Genomic DNA, 9528 nt, shown 5'->3' on the forward strand with positions numbered 1-9528 from the left:
GTCACCTCACCCTGTGCTCCTGCTGTAGCTGCTGGCTAAGCTGAAGGCTACGGGCCCAGGAGTTTCTCAAAAGCTACGGAAGCCAGGGCAGGGAACGGCCCACGCCGTCGGGAAGGGTGGGGGGGAGTGGGGGGGGCTCCCAGCGAGGGGCGGGGCCTCTGCCAATGGCGGCAGCTGGAGTGCCAGCCTTTCCGGTCTACCGGGAGGAGAGGGAAGGTCTAGTGCAGGCGTTGCTCCTGGGTCTGGCTCTCAGCCTTCTTTCACGTGGCTCATCAGGGCCACGCGGGCACCTGTGTGGGGAAGAGGCCACAGGTCCGGCCGGGACCCCGGCGAGCCCTGAGGGAGAAGGTGCAGGCCCAGGGAGGCTGCTCTCGTCCTGGAACCTGTTCTTGTTATTCAGAATAAAGTGCTGCCGTTACGCACTTACTGACGCATGATGAAGCCACAGCACGTGCACCAGAGTAGGAACTAGAGGCAGCTTGGCTGTTTATTAAGTAAAAAACTGACTGTACAGAGCCGGGTGCAGTGACAGGGAAGGGTGACAGGGCGGTATCGGAGTGCCACTCCCGCGCCGGAGAGCTCCTGTCTCGTCCGGGGCCCGGGGTCCGGTCCGCGCGTGTGTGCAGGTGAGTGTGTGACACCGGGTCGCCCCGGCGTCCCTACTGAGTGTACCCCGGGGCATCCAGGCAGGGTGCCCACGACGTGTGCTGCCCCCGTGGGGGGCACTGATTCCTTGCCCAGAAAGCGACGACCAGCTTCCGGGTCCTAGAAGCGGCCCAGCACCGTGGCCAGCAGGGCCATGCGTATGTACATGCCGTTCTCAGCCTGGCGGAAGTAGGCCGCTCGGGGGTCCGAGTCCACCTCCACGCTGCAGGAAGGACAGGGTGAGCGCGGGGCACAGGGCGGCCAGCGCCAGGCCCCCCCGCAGCCGCAGGCGCCACTACCTGATCTCGTTGACGCGGGGCATGGGGTGCATCACCACCATCTTCTTCTTGGCGCGGGTCATGATGTGGGGCGTGAGGATGAACTGGCCAAAGCACTGCGAGGTGGACGGCCCGTCAGCGGCGCGCCAGAGGGGAGGCTCCGCGGCCACCAGCCTGGGCTCCCCCGCGGCCTCCCGCCTCCAACCCAGGGGCCAGACGCCCTGCCCGGCCTCAGAGCCGCCGCAGCCCCCGCGCCCGCCCGCCCGACCGGGACCCGGCGCTCACCGCCTCGTACTCCTGGGCGGAGCCGAAGCGCTCCTTCTGAATCCGAGTCATGTAGAGCACGTCCGTGTCGGGCAGCGCCTCCTCGATGCTCTCGAATTCCTCCTGGGGGGCAGGCGGAGGGCTGGGCATGCAGGGCGGGGCTCACGCGCCCGGCCGGCCCCGCCTCCCAGGGCCTCACCTGCTTGGTGCCGCGGGCCGCCACGAAGTCCCACACGTTGGGCGGCATCCGCAGGCTGGGCGGCGCCACGTAGCGCAGGCTGACGCGGTACTGGGTGAGCAGGCAGGCCAGGGAGTGCACCGTGCGGCCATGCTTCAGGTCCCCCACCATTGTGATCTGGGGAGCAGCCAGCACCCACACTGAGCAGCCTGCCGCGAACCCAGGCTCCCTGGGGCAGCACGCCTTGGGGCGGAGAAATGACTTCCTCTGCCCCCCTCCTCCAGGCCTTCCTGGGCAGGCCCCCAAGCCTGGCACCTCCTCACCGTCATGCCATTGACGGTCCCGAGCTCCTCCCGGATGGTGAAGATGTCCAGCAGGGCCTGGGTGGGGTGCTCGCCGACCCCGTCCCCCGCGTTGATCACCGGCCTCCGGCAGTGCTTGGCAGCCAGCTGGGCACACGGCAACAAGGAAGGAGCGTCGCTGCCACCTCCCCGGCCTCCCGCCTCCGCCTAGCTCTTCCGGGCCCCTCGCCCGTCGGGCCCACCCTGACGCTTGCAGCCACAGAAGTGCGAGCCCAAGGGACCTCCCTGTGCCGGTCCGGCCCAACAACCCGGCCTCACCTCCACAGCTCCGGGCTGGGGGTGCCGGAGCACCACGACGTCGACGTAGCAGCTCATGGTCTGCACGGAGTCAGCCAGGGACTCGCCCTTCTGGACGGAGGACGTGGCTTCCGAGAAGCTGAGCACAGCGCCCCCCAGCCGGGCCATGGCCGCTGCAAAGGAGCTGCTGGTCCGCGTGCTCACCTCGTAGAACATGGAGGCCATGACCTTCCCCTGGGCAGAGGGCAAGGTCAGCGTGTACGTGGGTGTGTTCATTTGGGGGACACACAGGCTACAGATGGCCTCCCCAGTGTACACAGAAAGGTGTCCAGAGAACCCTTGCCCCAACCCCCCCTTAACCTGGGGAGCAGGGCTGGCCCACTGGGAGTGTCACTCCAAGATCGAGGCTCTGCCTCCAGTGTCACCCCATGTGTCTGAAGGAGACAGGCGACTCGGAGGAAGGAACGGCCCCGCTCGCCAGGGCCGACGCTCAGCTGCACAATGGCTGGAGGGGCGGAGGAGCCCGCTCCTTACGACACAGGGTTGGGACGCAGAGGGGTCCCGTGCCGGGGAGGGGGGCCCGCGGACGGCTGCACAGCCCTGCTGATGGGGACACGGGGCTGGAGAGAGCCCCGGCCCTCCGCCCAGAGCCCTGACCCTGACCTTGAGGATGTCGAGGCTCCGCTCCTTCTGAACCATCATCCGCAGCGTGTGCGCCACGTTGAACAGGTGAGACATCTGGGAAAGCGCCCGGTCAGCGGGAAAGGCCGTGGCCTGCGCTCGAGCCCACGGTCTCATCCTCTAAGCTCGGGCGACTCCGCCCTCCCTGCCCCAGGCACCTGATCCTTGGTGAACTGCTGGACGGACAGGATATGTTGGCCCACTAGTGAGTGCAGCAGGGGTGAGGTCTGGGGGTGCAGCAGGCCAGGGGCCCCCAGGTTCTGGGGTGACGCCTGTCTAGGCACCGGTGGTTGAGGGTAGCAGGTGCCGTCAGGGGTTCCCATCAGCTCTGCAGTGAGGGGCGGGGCAGAAGAGGTGGGTCAGAGGGTTCCTCCCACCCGGGCCAGGCCGTGACGTAAAGGTCCCCAGCATACCCGTGGGGGTCTCTTACCTGGCTCAGCCGCCTTCCGAGAGGACTTTTCCTTAGGCTCCTCAGCTATAAACGGCAACAGAAGAGATGTAAGTGAGCCTGGAAAGTTGCTGAGGTCTGCAAAGAGGCTCCACTTCCCCAAACTCTGGACCGCAGCATACGTGTTAAGCCAACCCACACGACAGAAGTCACAGCAGTTAGGGGAGGGGAGGGCAGCCGTGATTTCCCACAGGGGCTGTTGTGTGGGTAGTGGTGCCCTCCCGGGTCCTCCCAGTTGGCAGAGGGATCCTAGGCCCGGGGATGGCCAGGCTCACAGCAAGCAGCAACCTGGATTTACCCCGCGCTCTGCTGCCCCGTGGGATCCCAGCTCCTGAGCGGAGGAACACAGCTGCCCACGACAGAAAAAGGCCTGTGAGTGTGGGCTGTGGGGCGCTGGGCTGCCTGGCCAGGGCAAAACGGGCGTGCTGCGGAGGACTAGGAGGGGCAGGCGGACGCACAGGGTGGGTGGACAGAGGTGGGTGCTGGAGGAGGGCCTGGATGAGCGCCCGGGCCCGAGCTGGGACACCTGGGACGCTGAGGGGAGCGGAGCCCGTCCGCGCTCTTGCAAGTCCAGGTGGCCCCCCACACCCTCCGCTTCAAGGACCTGCTCTTACCTGGGAGGCCTGGATCAGAGGCTCGATGGATTCGGGGTGGCAGGTGGAAACGGCCATCAGGGAGCCCTGGGACACCCCGGCGGGGCCTTTCGGGAGTCTGGAGAGAAAACATGGGTTTTGAAAAGTAAGTGACCCAAGTTCTCTTCAAAGTACATCCCTTAAAGAGCCAGACTCTCACTGCCCACAGGGATTCCACTCTGTCAGCTCCACCGTTGTGCCGTGCGGCTCACAGCCCCTCAGAGACGCTCTAGCCCCAGGGCAAGGCCCACAGGCAGCTCTGGGTTGGCCGGTCACTGGCTAGTTTTGGGGGGAACATAAGGGCAGGTGGTGGGATCTCAAGCGTCCAGTGCCGGGTCTCCTGCCCCTGGGCCTGCCCCCCAGCAGCAGCGTGGGTACCGTGGTCATCTCGCTGGCAGCAGGGGCTGAAGGTGTGAGCTGGGGAACAGTTCCTTGAGGCCACTTGCGCACGTCCTGTCCATAGCCAGGGGGCACCAGAACCTGCAGACAGAGGCCAGGCAGGGCGGTGAACTGGGAGCCACGCCCACTGTGAGCAGGGCAGCTGGAGCACACAGAGGCCAGCCAGGGCCACATACGTACCTGCCCGTCAATATAGGCCACCTCTCCTCGCAGGACCACACGGCGGACAGTGCCCTTCACCTTCTGCCCTTCGAAGGGCGTCCAGCGTGCTTTGGAAAAAGGCATGTGGCTGGGGATTGTCCACTCGTGTTCCAGGTCCACCTGCCGGGTGAACAGGTCACGCTGGGGGAGGCTCCGCTCGGACCCAGTTGGGGAGGCCCCCACCTGCTGGCCCTCAGCCGCGCACCTCCACATAGGTGTCCTCCTGTGCGGGCAGGTGGAAGATGCGCCGGGGGCTGTGGTGCAGCCGCTGCAGCAGGTCGTCCAGGCTGAGGCGGCCCTCGCTCACGGCCGTCAGCAGCAGGGGCAGCATGGTCTCCAGCCCCGGGAAGCCGGGGGGCGGCCTGGGCCCACACTTCTCCTCCAGGGTGTGGGGCGCTGGGGGGAGAGCAGGACCCTCATGGCCAAGCCGCCGCCCACGTGCCCCAGGACGCCAACCCCAAGCTCATTTTTTCTGGGAACTGGAAAATGGAGAAAGGGGCGGCTGCCAGCTCCTGGGATCACGTCCCTGGGCTACAGCGGGCCTGCTTCGGTCACTCTCCCCACGGGCGGCCGTCGAGCGCCCGCCACCGGGCAGGGCAGGCCGCTGCCCCGGTGGGGCCTCCTCACCGTGGTCTGACGCAAAGCAGTCGATGACAGCCATGTTCTCCCACAGGGCCTCCACGTCCTGGCGCGAGCCGAGCTCGGGCCGGACCTCCCCCTTGCCGGGCCCCAGGCGCTCCAGGTCATCGCGGCTCAGAAACAGGTGGTGGGGGGCCACCTCACAGGTCACCGGCAGCCCCTGTGCCTTTGCAGCCTTAATGAGCAGGATCTGGAGAGAGCAGGGAGACGCCTGAGCCCCCGAGGCCCAGGCCTGCGAGTCCACACAGCCCAGCTCCCCGAGCGACCCTGGGCTGGCCCCAGCCGTCCCCTCCCACGCGCCTGCCCGCAGGACCAGCCGGCCTCCGGCTGTTGCAGGGACGCCCCCCCCCCCCCGGTGTCCGCACCTCCTCCTTCCGCGCCACGTGACAGATGTGCACCGAGCGCTGGGTCAGCTGAGCCACCATGAGGACAGCGGCGACGCTCTGGCGCTCCGCGTGCGCCACAATGGGCAGGTGCGACGGCCAAGTCTCGAAGTGCTGGGGGCAGAGGGCGTTTTCAGGGCGTGGGCAGAGCCCACAGTCGTCCCAGAGAGCGCGAGTCCTCCCAGTCAGCCCACCGTGCCGGCCCTCACGCGAAGAGCGGCTGCTCCTTCCCCACGCGCTCCCACCTCCATCCACTGGGCCACATTGTCCAGACGCAATTCAGAGAAGGTGTCATTGAGGTAGAGCTTCAGCCCCGCAGCAGACCCAGCCACGGCACCCAGGGTCCCTGCGTTCTCTGACGAGGCTCCCAGGAATAAGGCAAAGTCACAGCGGGCACCGGCCTCTGCCAGCTGGAAAGGAGGCATATGAGGTAAGGCCCGTTGGCCCCCGTGCCAGGCTGGCACCTGCAGGCAGAGGCCCCTGGGGACGGGAGACAGGGACCAGGGGCTCACCTTCTGGGCCAGGGCCAGAGCAGGGGCATCAATGATGGGGGGACGGGTATTAGGCATGGCACACACCATGGTAACGCCCCCCGCCAGGGCAGCAGCAGTGCCCGAGGCAAAGTCCTCCTTGTGTGTCCCACCTGGTTCCCGCAGGTGCACATGCACATCGATCAATCCTGGGAGGACATGGAGGTGGCAACACGGGATTCAGTGACTCAAAGGGCGTCAAGGTGAGCGGAAACGGCAGGAAAGTTAGCAACCGAGAGAAGCACGAGGCGGAGAGGACCCGGAGTCGAGGGCGTCAGGAGCCGGTCGAGGAACGGAAGCGCCCAAGAGCGACAGGGCTGGTCCCCGCTCTGCAGCCCAGGGCCGAGTCCACCTTTCACTGCGCCGGGGCCTCTGTGCCAGCTGCCGCCAGCATCCAGAAACCTGGCGCGCCCCCAGGTGAACTTACCAGGCAGCCGCACGAGCTTTCGGGAAGTCATGCAGTCAACGTGCACCTTCATAGGAGGGGCCGGCCCGATCTGGCCAAGGGCCTGCAGGTGGACACCACCATCAGCCTGGCAGCTGGAGGTGGACACTGGGTCTCCCATCACGGGGCCCTCCCCCGCTACGCTGTCTCATACTGAGACTCCCGGCCCCGGGACGCCCTTGCTTTTCTCTCCTGCATCAACACTGGCTGGCTGTGTGCCTCCCAGCACCGGGGTCTGTTACCTCCACAAACAGTTTGGTGCACTTGATATCGATGATGAGGGGCACGGAGAAGTCAGCGGCCAGCCGCCGGGTGCGGTAGCCCTTGGTGACAAAGGAGGAGAGACGCCGGCCCCCAGCCCCACGCATCGACAGGTTGATCACCAGCTCGAAGTGATTCTCCGCCAGCTGCTCCAGGATGCTGCGCTGTGGCGGGCATTCGCCATCCACCGCCTCCTCGAAGTGCCAGTCCACGGCTGTGACCTGCGGCACGGAGACCAGGTCAGGGTCAGCCTGAGCCTGCCGAGGGAGGGAGGACTGGCCCAGGAGCCGTGTGTGTGTGTGTGTGTGGGGTTTTGGGGAGTGGGTGCGAGGACCCACAGGCGGAGTCCGGGGTTGCCTCTACTGGCTAGTGGCAAAGTGTATTTCCTGACAGGGAAGAGACGGACTCTGTGGTAACGAGATGCGGGTTACCAACGGCCTCTGTGGTAGGAGCCACGCACCTGCATAAGAAGGTGAGTTCCTGGAAGCAAATACACCAGGTAACCGTGCGAGCGACTGCAGGACTTTTTTGCTTTTTCTTTTCTACATTCTACTAGCTCTACATGGATAAACACACCGGCAGGAACAGGAGAGGACCTTGGGGGCAACGTCTCCATACCCCTGCAGGAAGGGCGGGGGGCGGGGGGCCCTACCTTGACGCCGTGCTCAGTGTAGAAGTCGGCGGTGCCCAGACTGGCGTACAGGCTGTAGCCCAGGCTCTCCAGCAGCCGCACGGTCGGCAGCAGCTCGCTCTTGTTCTGCAGCAAGCAGGGAGAGGGCGGGTTCTGTCTGCGCGCCGCCCGCCAGGCCAGGGCCCCCCACCGGCCTCCCTGAGTCTAGTCTGTACCTTGTAGCTGCCAATGGTCAGCAGGATGTTCTTCTTGGGGATCTTAAAGCCTGTGCTCAGCATGGCCTTGAGGTAGGCCTCGCAGCGGCTCTCCCCAAAGCCGGCCACCTCCCCGGTACTGGTCATCTCCACTCCCAGCACCACGTCGGCACCCGCCAAGCGGGAGAAGGAGAACTGGGGCACCTGCGGCAGCAGGGACAGGAGGGGACAAGGACAAGGCTTGAGGGCCCCCCGCCCCGTCTTATCTGAAGGGCAGGGCCAGCCTTCCCGGCCGCTTTCTGCCCTGTGCAGAACCCCCCAGCCAGCCGCTCTCCCTCGGCTTCCGCTAGGCTCCCCTGGGCCCCGGGGTACTTCCTCAGCCAGCAATGCCACAGCATCCCGCCCGCCCGCCTCCACGGCGCACCTGAGACCACCCTTCCCCCCACGTTTCCAGGTCACCCCTCTATGCGGGCTGTGAGCTCCTCGAGGGTTCCGTTTATCTGTCACGTAGCTTGGTGACAAGACTGTTCGGTAACGCAGCTGGGTTTGGAGCTCCCTTGTGCCTCCTGCTGCTGGCGTGCAAGCGCCTGGGGCAATGCTGCCTCAGCCCTCAGGTACAGCGGAGGGGCCCTCGCCCCCGCTTCTGATCACCGCCCCGGGTTCAGTCCCGCTCACCTTTACCCCCACGACTCCAGAACCAGTCATGAGCCCCACAGCTTCCACTTCTTCCCCCATGATGACCTGTGTGGCCAGAGCGACCAGGTCCACACCCAGGGTCTTGGAGACGAAGGGGAACGAGCGAGAAACACGCACGTTGCACTCGATGACTTTCAGCTGGTCGTCCTGGGGCGCAGAGAGCGAGCGATCAGATCAGGCCTTCAGGCGCCGGCGCGCTGACACTCTACTGGCCCTGACACCCCCCACTCGCCATTCTGGGGGGTGCCAGCCCAGGGGAGGGCTCAGGGAGACCACAGTCAGAACCCCGACAGCACGGCAGGCCCGGTGGCAACCCCTCCCGGGCTCCCGCCCACCCTGATGCGGCTCCTGACGCTGTGGCCCTCAGTCCTCCCTGACCGCCTCTCGCTACCTTGGCAATGAGCTGCAGGTTGAAGGGTCCGGTGACCTGCAGCTCTTGGCCCACAGCGTGCACAATGGCTTTGATGCGCTCCAGGGTTTTGGCAGTTATGTCCTGAGGCGGGGTCACCAGCGTGGCATCGCCAGAATGCACACCTGCATTCTCCACGTGCTCGGAGATGGCAATGGCCACCACCACACCGTCACAGGCCACAGCATCCACGTCGATCTCCTGGGGGTGTGTGCACGGAAACAAGCTGCAGGCCGGGGCCGTTCTCTTGTGCTGCCCCGGGACGCTCCCTTCCTCCCACCACCACAGAGCAACCAGCCTCCGGGCCCACTGCGCACTTACTGTCCGCAAGGCCCGAGAGGGCCCCAGACACCTGTGCGCAGTCGCTCACCTTGGCTTCCTGGATGAACTTGGAGATGACCACCGGGTGCTCCTTGGAGACGGCGGCCGCACTGCTCAGGAAGCGCTCCAGGTCCCCGTCCGTGTAGGCCACGTTCATAGCCGCGCCGCTCAGCACGTAGGAGGGGCGCACCACGCAGGGGTACCCCACGGTCTGGCAGAACTGGCGAGCAGACTGAAGCACGGGGCGCTCAGCCGGGTTGGCCACGTCCACCTACAGCGCCGGCCTCCAGCCCACTTCCAGGCCCCAGCCCACCTCCAGGTCACTGAGCTCCCTCCACTGCGGCTGGCTGATTCCGATGGTGTCGAGGAGCCGGGAGAACTTGAAACGGTTCTCGGCCGAGTCGATGGCTTCAGGGGAGGTGCCCAGCACCCGGCACTGCTGCCGGTGCAGAGCCATGGCCATGTTGTTGGGCAGCTGCCCACCCATGGACAGGATCACACCCTCAGGGTTCTCCAGCTCATAGATGTCCATCACCACCTACACCGAGGGGAAGAAACACGCGGGGCAGGCTCAGTCCCTGCGCTCCTGGCCCGTCCTCCGCCTCACCGCCAACCTCGCGGGTTCCAAAGACCCCGGCCAGCCAGCCCCTCTTCCCCCGCCCGACCCCGGCCAGCCAGCCCCTCTTCCCCCGCC

At 66.2% G+C, this 9528-nt stretch overlaps 1 protein-coding gene across 1 annotated transcript in view; it reads right to left on the reverse strand.

The window, feature by feature from the left end:
• Positions 1-479: 479 nt before the first annotated feature.
• The window catches only part of CAD (carbamoyl-phosphate synthetase 2, aspartate transcarbamylase, and dihydroorotase), a 21663-nt gene continuing 12614 nt past the window's right edge, over positions 480-9528 (reverse strand). The window contains exons 20-44 of the mRNA XM_004686362.2: positions 9148-9372; positions 8884-9066; positions 8496-8714; positions 8084-8251; positions 7430-7612; positions 7236-7340; positions 6565-6804; positions 6305-6386; positions 5860-6026; positions 5593-5757; positions 5330-5461; positions 4953-5154; positions 4531-4721; positions 4305-4445; positions 4104-4205; positions 3708-3804; positions 3076-3120; positions 2804-2973; positions 2628-2702; positions 1986-2198; positions 1689-1814; positions 1387-1542; positions 1209-1310; positions 945-1039; positions 480-868 (exon numbers count right to left, since the gene is read on the reverse strand). Coding sequence (XP_004686419.1) covers positions 766-868; positions 945-1039; positions 1209-1310; positions 1387-1542; positions 1689-1814; positions 1986-2198; positions 2628-2702; positions 2804-2973; positions 3076-3120; positions 3708-3804; positions 4104-4205; positions 4305-4445; positions 4531-4721; positions 4953-5154; positions 5330-5461; positions 5593-5757; positions 5860-6026; positions 6305-6386; positions 6565-6804; positions 7236-7340; positions 7430-7612; positions 8084-8251; positions 8496-8714; positions 8884-9066; positions 9148-9372 — 3687 coding nt within the window. The 3' untranslated portion in view covers positions 480-765. The remainder of the gene's footprint in view (positions 869-944; positions 1040-1208; positions 1311-1386; positions 1543-1688; positions 1815-1985; positions 2199-2627; positions 2703-2803; positions 2974-3075; positions 3121-3707; positions 3805-4103; positions 4206-4304; positions 4446-4530; positions 4722-4952; positions 5155-5329; positions 5462-5592; positions 5758-5859; positions 6027-6304; positions 6387-6564; positions 6805-7235; positions 7341-7429; positions 7613-8083; positions 8252-8495; positions 8715-8883; positions 9067-9147; positions 9373-9528) is intronic.

Source organism: Condylura cristata, unplaced genomic scaffold, assembly GCF_000260355.1.
Source record: "Condylura cristata isolate star-nosed mole 26May11 unplaced genomic scaffold, ConCri1.0 scaffold00020, whole genome shotgun sequence".
NCBI classification, from domain to species: domain Eukaryota; kingdom Metazoa; phylum Chordata; class Mammalia; order Eulipotyphla; family Talpidae; genus Condylura; species Condylura cristata.